At 36.3% G+C, this 16,851-nt stretch overlaps 1 protein-coding gene across 1 annotated transcript in view; it reads left to right on the top strand.

Annotated features, from left to right (window-relative positions):
• The window catches only part of LOC146168155 (adenylate cyclase type 10-like), a 39,402-nt gene extending 31,754 nt beyond the window's left edge, over positions 1-7,648 (top strand). Inside the window, exons 23-30 of the mRNA XM_083386227.1 lie at positions 966-1,072; positions 2,317-2,458; positions 3,178-3,372; positions 3,613-3,724; positions 3,786-4,007; positions 4,106-4,194; positions 7,106-7,243; positions 7,301-7,648. Coding sequence (XP_083242353.1) covers positions 966-1,072; positions 2,317-2,458; positions 3,178-3,372; positions 3,613-3,724; positions 3,786-4,007; positions 4,106-4,194; positions 7,106-7,243; positions 7,301-7,648 — 1,353 coding nt within the window. The remainder of the gene's footprint in view (positions 1-965; positions 1,073-2,316; positions 2,459-3,177; positions 3,373-3,612; positions 3,725-3,785; positions 4,008-4,105; positions 4,195-7,105; positions 7,244-7,300) is intronic.
• The last annotated feature ends 9,203 nt before the right edge of the window (positions 7,649-16,851 follow it).

Here is a 16,851-nt window from a genome sequence, read left to right as displayed (position 1 = left end):
TTTGTTCTTATGGAACTTATATTGTACTGAATTAAGCGTGTTTACGGTCTGTGCGATTTTTATTTTTTGATGAAATAGTTGCTACCACGAGAAGTAATTGGTGAATGAATGTAGCTTAGCAGGTACGCACGGGCATGTGCCATCTCCATTTTTTATATTTGTACAACCTAAACACAAGTCGCCCGCGTTTCGCGTGAATCTCATTTAGCTTTAACGACATGCATGTTCTATTCTGTGACAGGTTAATACCTAAAACTGTTTTAACGTAATTTGTGTGTACACCTAAATTAGTAAGTTGCATACTTAAATTACAACAAAAGATTAGGTTGTGTTAGGATTTTGAAAATAAAATGTGTATAAAACATTATTTGCACACCTGTACACTCGACACCTCTGCGAGAAGAGCCATGAAATGCAGACTGGTAGCAGCTGCAGAGTGTACAACATAGAGGTCTTTTGACAGCTCAAATAGACAAAAAACTTCCTGCAAAGTTTTATTATTACGCGAGACCGGTTTGTCACTGTAATCGCTGGAAAAGTAACGCACCTATTAAATTTAGATTTTTAGAAAATTCATTTTCTAGTGGAAAAGTAAGACTCCTCTAACTACTAACTATAATCACAAGTAAAATATTCGCATTTTAATCATTTGTGCCTTCCTTGTTGGTTTTCAGGACACTTTAATTTTTTGACGAATAAAGCCGCTATCAATATTCAACTGCATTTTGCTGAAACATTGGTAACAACAGTACTAGTGTTTGTTGTGTTGAGAAAGTAAAGTTAATTGGACAAAATGGGGTTTGGGGGGAGGTCAAATAGTAAAGTTTGCAACAGGGCCCCAATTCACGAACCCCAATTTACGAAACAGCCCTGTCATCAATATTGAAATAATGTGTCTTACATTTAAATATAGTTTAATGAGAGTAAAGCTTTCATGTTAAATATTGTTATATTTAAAATTGAAGGCTCTGAAAATTTTAAGAAGCAAGTTGCCATCCAATCGAATACTTATCCTGCTCAATACTTGGATTGAAAGGAGGCGGCAGTCGCTTCACGTAAAGCAACCCAGCAAGTAAGGTTATATTTGGATAAATGTGTAGACAAAATAAAACGGTAAATACAACTTTTAAAACCAAAAAGCGGTAAATACAACTTTAAAAAACAATTTGAAAAAGTTAAAATAAACCAATTTGTATCGTCCAATCCTATGGCAAGGGGCCTGACAATTTCTTTACGCGGGCATGAATTTTTTATTGTTTGGAAATATAGTAAGTTTGGAATATAATATTTGTTCAAAAATTGTTTAATGCTTTCCAAGACATACTTACAACTCCCGTCGGAATCACAATGTAGTTCCCCTCGAAAAGGCCTATACTGATTCAATTCTTGAAAGCCAAACGACCATGATAGTTATATATTTATTAACCATGACTTGTTTGTTTGTAATTTAAAATCCAATAAAATATTTTTCTAAAATTTGTATATTTGGGTCAGGATGGTTAAAAAACAAACTAAACCTAAACTAGGAACAGAAAGCTTTATTCCTGATAAATTATGAAATAACACAATTTAAAAAGCTTATACGTTGATCTCATATTAAACTAGACGGGGGTGCGGTTGTTGTATATTTTGTCAGGGGGTATATTTTCAGGGCTTAGTGTTTATTTTCAATTTTTATTTTATTTTAATTTTTTTTTTTAATTGGTTTTATTTTTTTTTATTATTTTTTTCAATTTTTTTTTTTTAATATTCATTTTTTATTTTTTTTTGTTATTTATTTATTTATTTATTTTATACTTTTAGTTTTTAATATTTTGTATTTTGTATTATATATTTTGTTTTTCATTTTCCTTAACTTGTTTCTGCAAGCAAAAACATATATGTCCCGAAAATAAATTTTCGGCCCATATAATAAAATACAAAGTTTAACAAAAAGTCAATTTGGCCAAATCGATAATTATTCACAATCACAGTTATTGCGTCAATAGGCGCCATCAACAAGAAATTGCTATAAATAACGAAAAAAAATTGTATTTTATAGCACGCACATTTTAGTGGTCATCATGACGTCACACCTTTCAAATATGCAAGAGGTTAAAATGGCTGAATATCAATTTTCACATACATAAAAAAAATTGATTCCATTTTAAAGTATAAGCGTTGAACAGCTACAGCAAATACAGCAATCCTGTTAAAATTTAAGTTAGGCAGCAGCAAAAATTAGCGGAGTTATTACTCTATACATTTCAGCTCGCTTACATTGCCAGGTTCTATTTTGCCCGTTCCACTTTTTAATCTGCTTTTCTTCTTTGTCAGGTATATAGCATCCGCCTCAAGTGAGTTGGCTAATAAATACGTTGAGCAGATTCGTTGTTTGTCGTACGTTTGGCAAATCTTATATTCCCTCAAAAGCGTTCCAAACAGACTGATACTGTCTCGACTGGTCGCGCTCAAGCAGGTAAGTTATTGTCTTTAGCTAAGAAAATTTAGCTAAGAAAATTTAGATAAGAAAATGTAACATGTAAAATGTCTAGATAGCTCTAACGGTGCTAATAATATATATACATTAAATAATATATATAACATCATGCGGCAAACTCACCAATTGTTTTTTAATGTTTGACAAAATTACCCAAACGTAAACCGAACTTGAACCGTTAACCTAAAATGTTAGAAAACTTAAGGCAACTGAGCCAAATAAAAGGTTTAACTTAAGTGAAATGCGTTACTCCAAGTTAACCCTGGCTTGAAGTGAAAATTGTACCGGTATTACAAAACTTTACATCAAAGCGGAAACATTTATTGTACACTATACCAAAAAGTAACTTATCGTAAAAATGACTTTAACTTGATAATAAATTGCAAAGCCAAAAAGGTCGAGTAAATCGACAGCATCTTGATTAAAACGTTTCGATACAAGCTTGTATCGAAACGTCTTAATCAAGATGCTCTCGATTTACTCGACCTGTTTGGCTTTGCAATTTATTATCAAGCTACATTACAGATCCGTGCATAGTGTACCCAAGTATATTGGTGACTATAACTGGTTTGAAAATTGCCCAGTCAGGCAGACAGGTCGCCGTTTCACTTAATACAGAATACTAATATACATTTTACAGATGAGCCCATTTGCGAATCTAACAAGTGTCAGTACATCGTCAATGCGTAACTTTTCAGGTAAATCGGGCTGAAGCGGCCGACGATGATCTTCAGGAACTAATAACGTCTTACACCTACATGATTCAAATTAATCAGATTGCAGGAAACCTTGCAGCAAGTGCGTTTTACGAAAATAAGGCCACCGCTAGATGCTTGGAGTTGCCGCTTAAACTTTCAGCGTCTGATTTATACATTACCGGGCATCTGCATTTAGTGAGTATAAATTTATATTTAGAGTTTTATTCATATATTTAGACATAGTATAGAAATTAAATGTTATCACCTAAAATGTCAGTGCAATGTTTTTTGAAGCCCATATTTTACGTTTATGGATAATATAGGACGTTGCAGCGCTTCAGTCGATAACAAGGCTATTTTTCCCTTGTATCGCCTGGGGGTATATACAATACATTGAACATAGTAGTTATTAATTTCGTTACAATTCGCAATTAGGTTAGTTGTTCTGTTCGACTATGCAACGGAAAGATGGCCTATGCGACAACCGCCGGATACAGGGCTTACAATGTTGCTGATAGTCTTGGAGACGTAGATATTAAGTTGCTGGGTACGCTGCTCTCAGTTTATGAACATAAAGCTAAAAGCAAATACTAACCTGTACATTTTAGTTCTTCCACTTTTAGCACAAATCCACACTTTTACTGGACGAGGTAGAGCGTGTAATGAGGTTTTAAATCTACTGTTACAAGTAGCAAGGCATAGCGCGGATGACGCGGGAATTGTTTCCTATTTTTCTTTGTGTATGGATCTTATCCTTGACGCTGGATATTGTTTGGAAATGTCCTCTGACTGTTTGGAAGTCATGCAAAACTCAGAGTCTCACGACATTGGTTAGCCAAATGCATTTGTCATATATTGTTTTTCGGCATTTATTTTTATATAAAGAATGTGAGCGCGTACAGCTGCAACTTTACATGTTTTTTGCTAGAGGACGTTTTACGGTTCTACGTAAGGTCTTCAATGGCTGTGTGGTGCTATAGAAGAAACGAGACATATAATGGAAAGGCTTGGTTAAACGTAAGTTGTCGTTTTTTATATCTAGGACAGACCTGGGCAAAATACGTTCCGCGACTTTCTACATGTTTGGTTTGTAACATTAAGCACTCTTTTCACGGATGCATCTATGACCCCGCCAAACTCCATTTTTAGCCTGTTTTCTAAAATGTAAATTGTTTTTCGTCTTTCTTGTAAATTCTACGCGTTTTCATGTACCCCTCTAAATCTAAATTAAAGCGATGCCTTGTACCCTTCAAATCAACTTCATTAGGCCAGCATTTAGTTTATAATAATAGAATCCGAAGAGTTAGTTAACACAGCCAACGCAATTTCATTCCTAGGACAGTATGCTTTAGCTCACAATTTTGAGGCTCTCTGGCAGTGTTCCCTCTAAGAAAATTTTCTACTGCGCAAATATTTTTGGAGTGCGCAAGAATATTTTAAGGCTGCGTTAGCAGGGCCGGCGGCAGATCGTTGTTTTTTGTATTGGGCGAGGCGCGAAAATTTCAAAGATGTCATGAAACAAATATTTTTAATAAACTTGAATGTGCGACTGCAATCGAGTTAAATATGTTCAAGAATATGGCACCAAAGCGGTCGTATAAAAAAATATCCGATTTTTTGGTTTAAAGTGATAGGGCCAGTTAGCGCACAATCAAGAATCACGAACTATTCGCTCATTTGATGATTTTGTCAATTTGTGAAGGCCATTATTGACCCCAAAGCTGTACCTGCACAAAAATAGTGTAAAAACTGCAAATTTGTGTTTAAAATTTACGTCATAAAAATGCGTTTCGGTTTTATTGTCAAACACTCCACTGCTGTGTTCGGCACTGTTCTAAACTCATTTTTTAATATTGATTTTCTGAGACATTTAATACTACGTGAGATAAAAACATACACAGCATGGATGATGAAAGCCGATTAGAGTTTAGACAAAATAACTTATTACGTCACAATCGTCAATGCGAATTTTATTTGTTTACTTGCTTTTAGCTACAAACATCAACGAAAAAATTGTTAATGCAAAATGCTCATTCTGTTGTAGCAAAAAAGTGAAGATATTTTAGTTTTAAGTTGAGAATAATGTGTGCGCAAAAGCAAATTTTACTGCGCAATTGCGCAGTTGCGGACCTTAGAGGGAACACTGCTCTCTGGTACTTGTATTTTCTGCTAATGACTCTTTCATTGAATACACTTGCCCACCCCTGGTATATAGCGTCATAGTATGACGTCTTATTGCGTGAATTTATGATCCTATGTTTGACCTGGCCCGCCGCGACATTTTATGTTTCTCGTGCGGCTCGCGGCCACACATAAAAACAACCCCTAATCTAGGACTTACCACTTCAATGCCGTGTTGCTATGGAAGGACTGACGCTTAAGTGGATATGTATTTATAGGTTATACTGTGTCCAAATGCCGATGATTATTATCAATAAAATAGAGTTAGCTCCATCAGGCAACATATCAATAGATAGAAATGCTCTTCTGGTGTAAACGAAGTATAAACCGACGTTTCGGCAGCAGATACTCACTGACCTCATCAGGGTTAATACCGATTTCTATCTATTGATTATTATCAATGTTAAGAAAAAACGAGTTCACAAATATTTCACGTACTTAAAGCAATAATCACATAATAATTTTTTTTAAACACTTGCAGGATTTATGATTTTTTCGATGGATTCAAAAGGCTAATTTAGTGGCTTTTAAAGTGGGGTCAGTAAAGTAGTTTTAGGGGCCTGTAATTACAAATTTTAGTCCTAATTCCAACCTAAATTAAGTAAATGGGATGAAGAGAAGCAAATCAACACATCCCGACAAACTTCCCAATATATTAGTTGCTTTAATTATGTTTTATTTACTCCGGCTTTTATCTCGTCATATTTTTCCTTTTCCAGTTGTTTTCATTACAAGGAATCGTTAAAAAGCACATAAAAAAATCCAAAAGTTTGGTAACCAAATTTTAAAAAAGTAATGTCAACTATGCATGAGCTAATCTGAAGGAAAAACAATGTTTTATATTTAAAATATTCCAGTACGAGTGGTGAAATGCTGCTACAGACCTTTTTTAGTACAGACCTTATAATAAAATCACTGCAGCTAATTAAAAATACAAAAAAAATGTTTTTTTAATTTAATTATAACAGTTAAGAGTTAGAGACGTGCGTTGTGTGGAGTAAGTAATCCAAGGAACTTATTTTTTTAGTTTTAAACCTTAATTAAAAGCATGGTGACTTTAGCATCACATTTTGTTACTGTATATTAAACGGAATGCTGTTAAACCTACATATTTTATATTACTTTCACAATAACTTAACTGAAGATATTAAGAACTTTCTTTACTACCTCATGCCATTGAATATATCTTGAGAGATGTTACTATTAGTGTCCAATAATTTTTTTACGTTATAGTCAACGCTCTACGAAAACATATAGGTTCCCCTTTGTTGCAAATATACGTCCCGACAAATAAACGAATATTGTTCAAATTTTGTGGTTCTCATTTTTTGGCCATGTTGTAAATTCGTCATTTTGCAAAGCCCAACTAAAATCATCAGCATTACAAATACATGTTTTAAACTAATAAATTTGATACCTTCTATTCAGATTATATATTACCCCGCATACCACTTTTAAGAAAAAATAATAATTAAAACACAAAGTTTCACCTCAAAAGACTTAACCCAGATCGTTTAAAAATGGTGATTTAAGTTTATTAGTCTAAAACACTTAAGTCAAATTATTTTACATAAAGCCTTAATTTACATTTTAAAACAGTGACTCAAGTACAAGGTCAAAGTTAACTTACGTTATTACTACAATGCTCCGGTATTAGTCGAATGGATTGGTTGTGATTTTTCATGTTTTAAAATAAATAAAAAACGCTTTTTTAAAACCATCGATTTTGTTCTGTTATGTTATACAGTTAGCGTCAAAAATAGTTTCGGAAGATTTTGAAAGCTTCATATCAGCAAAAGCTTACGTGAGATTAGTTGAAGCTCAATTACTTGCGATGCGAAGTTCACAAGCTTCCTACGGATTAAATGATAACCAAACTCAAAAGGTAAGTTGCTGGCAGTTTATATTTCTTCCTGATCTACTTTCTACTGTTTTATTTCAGATCACCGTTATTTGTAAGAAACTATTGAGAACGCTTAGCGAACTTTGCAAATCCTTTCCCATATTAAATCCAAGATACCTTCATTTTTACTCCTATTATCTAATGTTAACGGATAATCAGCAGAAAGCAAGTGAAGCCATTGCAAAGTCTATAAATTTGGCTAAATATTGCGGAAACAGTATTGACGAGAATTGGGCAGAACACAGCAAGAAAACATGGTCTAATGCCAAATCTAAAGAAAACATATGGGTGGAGTTGAGTGAAGCAATGCCTTCCTGGGAAGAAGCCAATCAAAATGATCACATCGATAGATGCTATTCTTTACTAACTGTTGAGTGCTTGTTTTGACGAAAAATGTTTGCTTAAATGCTTTTTGTATGTATTCGATTGAAAGGCAGTTGTATTAGCTTATATAAAAGCTCCACTAACAACTAAATGTACTAGGGTAAATGTTTGGGTCCCGCGACATAAAATTGACACAATATAATAATAAAAATACGCAAACTACTTAAGTAGCAGTATACGCTACGCGATTCACCACACTCCACAAAATATTAACTGTAAAATGCGCATCGAATGTCAATTTCATTTCAGCGAAGCAAAAATCTCGTGCATGAATGAAAAACTCGCCATCATCGATATATGAATATTAAATTTAAATTACCCAAATGTCGTGCTACCCCATTCAAAATGTCATGCTACCCCACAAGAACTGCCATTTGTAGTCCTAAATAAAGCAATATTTTGTTTGATGTACTTTCAGTTCCTACCAGCTTAAAAATATGACATGACGGGATCAGGGACGCCGGAGAGGAGGAGGGGGGCAAGCGCCCCTCCTGCCCTTTGCTAAGGGGGGCAGCAAGGGGGGGGGGCAAAAGTGCCCTTTTCATGAAAAATGATATATTGCTTTCACAACGTTAAATATTATGCGACGGAAATCATAAAGCAGTGTTGTACACGCATTTTTTTATAAGAAACTTGGCTCAAGCTGAGTACTAAAAGTTTCTGAAATTTTCTACTGTTTTCTATTGTTTAAGAGAACAATAGAACAAAATAATCTATTGTTCTTTTCGAGAAATCCGAGTACTACTCAGTTTCTTATAGAGGGTTTCTTATAAAAACAATGCGTGTAGCCAAGTGGGGGCCTAGACCCCTAATCCAAACTTTCAGAAAAAATTAAAATGTTACTGTTTATGGTTATTTTCGTTTTTTGCCAGGCTCTTCAGACAGACATCCTGACAACGCCTATGGCATAACTTAACATTTTTAAGTCAATTAAGCCCAATGCACACCGCCGTCGTTATCGTGTCGTAAGCGCCTTCCAACGCGACGTCGACGAGCGCTTACGTATGCCAATGCACACCGCGTCAGAGCATATACGGAGAGAAGCGAATTTTTGCGGCTTTCAATCCTACTTCGTCAGGATTCAATCCCACTTCGTCGGGCGTCGTTAGCGCGTCGGAAAGCTCTTTGTTGGAAAAAATGTTGGTTTATAGTTTGGGCAAACGCCACCTTATTATTTATTACCAGTTGTAAACGCTAAATGTCGTTATGTTTTACGTAAATTGTTGAACTTAAATGTGAAGGTAATTTTGGCAATATTTTTTAGATGTGTATGGGTTGATGATATGTTACAAAAACATGTGTCAAACTAGTTTAAGGATGCACTACAGTAAGTAACTCATAAATCAAACAAAACAACTTTTTTTTTATGAGCTATTGAGTCCAAGGCAAAGAATAATTTTGACACTCCAGTGTGATTTTTTGATTGCTTAATTTTGTCCTATATACTCTTATAAACTCAGATAAAAACAAATGGAAAAAGTGTACAATTCTTAATAAACGTTTTTTGTATGCATAAGAAACCGCTATACCAGTAGAATTTAGGGTAAATTACAATGGATTCGCTTGCTCTCTTGTTTAACTTAAAAATAGAAAAATTAGAAAATTCAAGTAACTTTTACTAGTCCACAGGGCCGACAGGAGTAGGGCTTGAGCTACGGAAAAATGCAAAAAAAATCGTAAAATGACATGATTGACATTTGTTAAAACATTTTTGGTACCATTTTAAGCCAATCTAGAGGGCGTGGCCGCAAAATTTTTTCCGGGGGAGCACCCCCGAACCCCCAATATTTCCTCTCGCTACGCTCGCCTGCGGTCTATGTTGCCCTTGCCAAAAAAGTCGCCTCCCTTACCCTGAAATCGCTCCGGCATCCCTGGACGGGATTGTGCCCCTACCCCAGGGGTTTCCAACATAGGGCACGCGTGCCAAATGTGGCACGCAAGCCCCCCCAAAATACAGCCAATTAACAAAAAAGCTAAATTTGTTATACAGCCAATTGTCATTGTTCACCATACAAAACGATCCCAGCAATTATACGACAACAAACAATTACTTCTGATATCATAACATTATACTGTTTTATTTTTTGTATAAAAAGAGCTTTTAATAGTAGAAAAAAAATAGTTGCTAAACTTTGGCACGGGAAGAAGTTCTAAGATAAAATGTATGAGTTGGACCCCCTGCCCTACCTCATCAGGTCGTAGCCAATGAACAATATATATTCAGACATTACTACCATTAAATATTTTCCCCTTGGATAAACAAATAGGAAAGTTTGATACATTTTAGCGTCTGTACAAAACGTGTGTTGAGTTAAAACTGAAAATACAGTGGTCAAAGTAAGCCGGAACAGAAAACGCTGTTCCGGTAAAAAAAATCATTTAGGTAGGCTACTTCATGTCGGAAAAAAATTGGTCTATTTTTATACAGGTCATATGCTTTTTCACCAGTCCACTCCGCCGTCTCCTTAAATGTATTTAAACTTAATTTTAGTTGCACATTTTTGTACTACATCGAGCGATAACGCCAGGTTTCCTAAGATTACTTGTTTAAACATCCTGTTATGACGTATCTTTCTGACGTCATCTCTAAAAATTTCATGCGTTACGGTAAGAAAATTTTTCTACTTTCACCACTGTGGAAATACACGCTGAAGTTTTGTAAGTTGTTCGAAATAGTAAAAGTTTCTTTAAAGTGGTCAATTTAAAATTAACAAATTGAAACACCGCTCAGAGAATTAGCGCATTATTTTGCAATATTTTTTCTCAGGACTCCAGCAATAAAACCGAAATAAGAACAATATCAACATCGGAATAAAACATAGTTCGAAATAAGACCAAATTTGGAATAATACCTAATAGTCCTAGTACCGTCTAAATCGGAATAAGACCTAAATGGTTAGAATCAGGCCTGTACAACAAACCCCACCCCTACGTATATCAGTAACTTCCCTAACAATTTAAACCCTTACCAATTTTAATCCCACCCATTACCCACCAATAACTCCAAACAGGTCAAAAACAGCGGCGCCCTAACGGTGTCAGTCAAACTAGGGTGTGAATTTAAGGGCCGAATATTACTGAATATTAATATTCATAAATATAACTATTTTTATGTTTTTTTCAAAAAAAAGTCTAATTGCTGGCTAGCTTAGGTTGCTTTGAGTAATGTGTAAAAATTTCTAATCGATATCTTGTTTACTTCCGGAGATATTGCGCAAATAATTTCGAGCTGCCAACTTACCTTTGGTTATTCAGAAGATTTCGATGTTATTCTGCACTGGAATTTGTAACGTATTTGGCTTTATTATGCCGTTGGTCTAAATACTACGGTTTTCTAGATTTCTCTGCTTTAGGTGTTGTTGCTTTTTAGGTATTATTGTGTGTTCCCTTTTTCTCAATCGTCTTGGGCTATCAAGTTCTAAGGTCTTTGTCTCCCGGTGTTCAACACCAGTAGGCCCACGTTTGTACACAACCTATACTGCCGCCAGACCAACCTCATATAATATAAACATGTTGTCGTGGAAAGGCTTAATCAGCTGGGCCTAAGCAGGGTTTGTAAGTAAGGCCAGGCTCGAAAACAACTAGCCTGCCTTGAAGGTTGAACTCACGACCGCCAACCAAACCGGGAACGTAACTATACTGACTGAGCTGCTGCAGCTGTTCGAGAAAGACTATAGCACTGTTGCCCGCTGCATCCTATTCGCATATACCAGGGGTGGCAACACGTCGATCGCGTCAATCATGTGTCATTAACATGACCAATTGTATCTGGACTAGCCTAATAAACCGTATTATGACGCAACAAATTGAACTTCATCGCTGACTTGGATTATCATTGTAGACCAGTGCTCCGCAACCTTTTTTCACTTGCGGCACACCAACACAGGTAAACAAAATTGGCGGCACACCACGAAATATATGACGATTGACAATAGACAACAAAAGCATAATAGCTGGCTGCTCAGAGAATAATGTGCAATTTACGAATAACGCGCCGAAAATTTGACGTTTTACATTCTTTTATCTTCTGAATTTACGGTTTTACGGTCTTTTAAAATATCTTAAGACAGCCATAAGACCGAAATTAGATCAACGTCCAACTAAAAAACAGTTCGGAATAAGACCAAAATAGGACTAATACCCATATTCGTATAATATCGTCTAAATCGGAATAAGTCCTGACCTGTAGAAATTAGACCTAAATTTCGGAATAAGCCCTATACAACCTTTTACCTAACCTCAAACCCTACCCCTAAATTAATCACTAACTCCTCAATCCCAACCCTAACTTAATATTTAACCCCACTCACTACCCACCACTTACCCCAAACAGGGGAAACAACCCAATGCTAAAACAGCGGCGACTAAACAGCGCCGTAATCGCCGTTCAAAAGTAGAACGCCGAAACGTTGACATCCAATGTCAAACTGATGACCCCCGATCATTCCATACCCTCTCGTTACATTTTTAGGCATTATTGTCAATTTAGGCCTTATTCCCATCAACTTTAGGTTTATTCCGACAGGTTTAGCCATTTTTTTTTTGACGATTTTAGTTCTAATTATATCGTGGTTAGAAATCATTTGCTGAAAATGTATACTCCTGTTATTGAGTTTAGTTAAAAAGATGTTTTAAAATTTGACTTCCGGCGGTTGAAAAAAGGTCATAGTTTTATATATTAAGGAAAATTTAAATTAATTATTGCATAAAGTTAAAATGTCTGCCTTGATACATCATTTTCGTTATAATCTGCTGTACAAAGTACAATTAAAAAACGCAAGTAATACACATATGGGAACGTCGCGGCACACCTTACATGGTCTCGCGGCAGACCAGTGTGCCGCGGCACACCGGTTGCGGAGCACTGGAATATAGACCAGTGGTTCTTAACCTTTTCCTTGTTGCACCCCTTTCAAATCACCAACCAATTCTCGCACCCCCTTGTAGAGTATTTCAAATAACCAAACCATTGTAATTTTATTTTTATACACGGAACTGGTAACACAATAACAAACAACAAAACGTGAGTGAGTATTTAACTGAGCAAAGAAATATATTACGGTAATACATTTTCTGTGCCTGATTCAGCATCCCCGTACCCCTGGTTAAGAAACCCTGTTATATAGACTAACAGCAGATCGGATGGCGTTTTACATTTTTTTTTTTATTTGGGTGAGGCTACCACAAAATACCTGTACCACCAGCCGATGTGCCTAAAACTACAGTCGTTACGCCGTTTCGGATTTTCGAATTTCTTCGAATGCCATTTGGATTAAAGAATGCAGCGCAAGCGTTCCAACTTCCAACTCAGTGGCAAAGAAAATCGAATCTACAGAAAAGAGTCGACAAGAAAAAAATATATGTTAAACCGCAATAGATACATCTGCGACAAAATTGAAATACGAAAAATGCCGTTAGACAAAGTAGAATTTTTTGGTAAAATCCGAATTAAATTAGGACTAAAATTAGCGCACACATGCAATTCTCAAATTAGTTTACAACTAGAATTAGACGCATTTGGCTCTAATTCGTTGAACTAGAATTATCTAGTTGTCCAAGTCTTCCCGAGGCACCCAGCAGTAACAACCAGCATTTTAATCGGCGCAGTTCTCCAGCAGTCCATTGGTGGAGCGTGGTAGCCATAGGCATTTTTCAACAAGGGACTGCGAACGCCCGAGCTTAGGTACAGTGCGTTTGACAGGGAATTGCAGGCATAACATCTCTACATGTACCACTTTCTTCACTTTTTAGAGGGTCGAGTGTTTACAGCCTATATAGACCAGTGAACTCACGCCGCTAACATTTGCTTTTTCAAGGGTATCAGTTCCGTGGTCTGCACGTCAGCAGCGCCATTTAACCGCTATCTCTAAGTTTACAACAGACGTTCGTATATTAAGGGCAAGCGAAACCACGTCGCCGATGCTCTCTCCCAAAGATCCCTCACGTTACTACTCGACATGGACTACATCACACTTGCGCGTGCACAACTGGACAGGAGGATCAGACTTACCGCATCGCAATTTCTGGTCTCAAATTGGTCATCCAACTGAACCAGTCCAGAACCACGACCCTGTGCGACGTATCTTAACTGGATCAAGTGGAATCTACCTTATGTTTACTTTCTCCGCTGTCCGTTGATCTATAGCAGTGCCGGCAAACTGTGGGCCGCTGAATCATTATTTTATTGGGCCACGGGTTACTTTGAATAGCTTAGTTGTGAGCCGCGTGATAGCCGTACATTAACTGCACTTTGAAGCAGTGGTTCTCAACCGCCGGTCCGCGTCAACTTTCCTGCCGGTCCGCCAAATATATTACAATCTTAAATCACAAGGACAAAATGCATGATGCTGAAGGCTTGTCCATCAAATTTAGAACATCGCCAGCTTCGTAATTTGCAGCATTGTGACGTAACATAGAGTTAATGGTCTACTTTGGACTTTATCGTAAGACACAATGTGTTGTGTCCAACTGTTTAAAAGTAGGCTACAGATCGTTTAAGTCTTAAATTTTAGGACCAGTTGTATGTGAAAAACTTTAATAGAACCACGTATAACACGTATGATATCAAAGACAGCAGCAAATTGCTCATTGAATTTAAGTTTCCATTCTTTGCTTTTAAGTTGGATACTTTTGTCATATTTGCATTTTGGGTTGATTTTGATTTTGATCTTTGAAGGTCCACCGGACCGGAAAATTTGTTTTGAAATTGTACCGGTCCGTAAGATAAAAAAGGTTGAGAACCACTGCTTTGAAGTACATTAACTGCACTTAAAGTTGGTGTAGCATAGAATTTTTAAATTGGCTCAGCTTCGAAAGGCCCACGTGCCAAATGTGGTCCTGAGAGCCTGTCAAACTACAGTTTTTGCCAAATTTAACTATATGTAAACGAAAAGCGCCGTGTAATATTCAACCTTAAAATCAAATATCCGGAATCCGTCACTGTTACCTAGTGGTTTTACGTAATAAGCCTTCAAAATCTGAAGAGGCCGCGACAAAAAAAGTTTGCCGACCACTGATCTATAGTTTTAAACTGGTCGTTCGTTTATCAATTTATACAATTCTTTAATTACCACTTTAGTAGTCACGCAGCCTGAGATTGGAGTCTAAAAGAAAGGGTCAATTAGAACGCCTTTTTATTGAATGAACAATATAAGTTCAACTAAACCGAATTGGAGCCCCACGTTATCAGATCCGCTAAGACCAAAAAATAAGTAGCCTACGCTGATCTGTAAGACGTAGTGGTTCATGACCCGTAAAGCTTATATAATTCTATACGCCAAAAGTTCGACAAAGTTTATTAATTTATAATTAGCGTTATGATAAGGGTTAAAACTAATCATCTGTAACAGTTTTCAATTATTATTATTGACGTGGTTGATAATCGTCAATTTTACCAAATGTCGCTTCACACAAATGTGTTGTGCAAAAGGGTAAGCGTTATCAACAACTATTGTTCAGAATTTGTTGGTTAATTCATTCTTGCTTTATCCAAAAATCCAGGATCCTCTTTTCAAAATTTCAGTTGCAAGCATCTTTTACTTAATACCCTTATCCAAACGGCATGTAAATTAAATGAATACAGACTGTAAAACCTTTTCTCGTCTGGAGTTTCAGATTGTTTTTACCGACTCCGCAGCCCTGTTGCAAATATTTACAAACAAATGAGTTTTAAGACTTGAGAGCATTGCTTTTTATGAAGATTGATTGTTTTGATAGCAGCGCGAAGAACAATATTAAGATCAGGGGACATTCGTTTGTATCTATGTGGATCACGCAATGAGTTAAAGTGATTCGTTTATTTGCATGTTCTTCTGTAGTGAATATTTTATTATTTGATGTTTTTTTTTTTGAAACTAAGTTTATATCCAAACTTTATGACGTGACACAATCACCATAAAACAAGTAAACCGGGGAAGTTACCCGTTCACACGCCTCTTTTAAATGATTCTATGGCCAGGCGATGTGTACAAAAGGATTAGTGATAAGTCAAAGGTTAAAAACTAACGTAATTTGCTGGACTGTTAGTACTGTACCACAGTGACGTGCGCTGACGTTCCTAGATGGTGAGGCACAAATTTTTTCGAGTTACGTTTTTCTTTAACAACCACAAAAACGGTATCGTACTAATAAAAACAAAAACAAAGTTTGCACTTTTTTTGTTTAACTTTTGCCATTGTATGAACTGCGTATCGAACACAAATAGATGCTAGCAAACCGTTTCGAGCAGCAACTGACTGAGTTTTATAGCGCAAATCTCAAAAACCATTCAGAGAGCAAATACAAAATGACTAAAAAGTAATAAAACTACATTAATATAGCAAACGTAAAAATGACTACATCGTTTATGACGTAACAGTGCATGACAATTGAATGTGGGACATGCCTGTGATCGACTGTTGTGGTAGTCTACTGCTCATAAAAGCTACAAAACAAAGTATTATTAAGAGTACAATATTTATAAATTTGGGTGGCCAAGGCCCCCCTGGCTACGCCTATCACTCCTTTTTTACCAATCTCTTTGAAAGTTGCGTGTTATTTTTTTTTGTCCAGTCATCTGATGCAAAACTTTTAAATTTGCAATAGATCTGCCTTAATTTATGACTTCAACTTTGGAGCTTTAAACTACAGTCAATGTACACACACTATGCGGGCATTCAAGCTGGACAAAGAAAGGTTTTATAGCGTGAACGTCACAATTGAGGCATGCCTCAAATCGAAGCTAAAACGTTCATCATGTTTTCCGAGAGAATTTGCAAAAGAAAAAGGCACGCGTAATGCAGTGTATGGCACTTTTGTGATCTGAAGAGAGGCACGGCTTGGCGCTGCCTCTCTTCTCTCTTCGCGTATTTCAATGATTTTGACCGCGTGAACGCTTGAAATGAATAACGCAACAGAAATAGAAGAAAAAATAAAGCACGCTTTAGGTACAGAAACGTAAAATTTGCGATAGAGATATAACTGATACAACTTTTGCTTGATATATATTTTGCTTTGCCAGATGTTGACAGGTGAGGCCTCACCTGCCTTCCCTGACTGCACGTCCCTGCTGTACCATGGACCTTAAGATATTCCTGTAAGGAATTGCCGTTCTGTCGTTATTTAATAAACACAGATACGTTTTAATACATTGTTGTGGCTAAGCTGTTGGAACACGCAATCATAACCTTCAACAATCGAACTCAAATTCAATACAAGCGTAATCCAGC

This window comes from Ascidiella aspersa, chromosome 1, assembly GCF_963924565.1.
Source record: "Ascidiella aspersa chromosome 1, kaAscAspe10.2, whole genome shotgun sequence".
Lineage (NCBI taxonomy): Eukaryota > Metazoa > Chordata > Ascidiacea > Phlebobranchia > Ascidiidae > Ascidiella > Ascidiella aspersa.
This window is presented reverse-complemented; position numbering and strand designations above follow the sequence as displayed.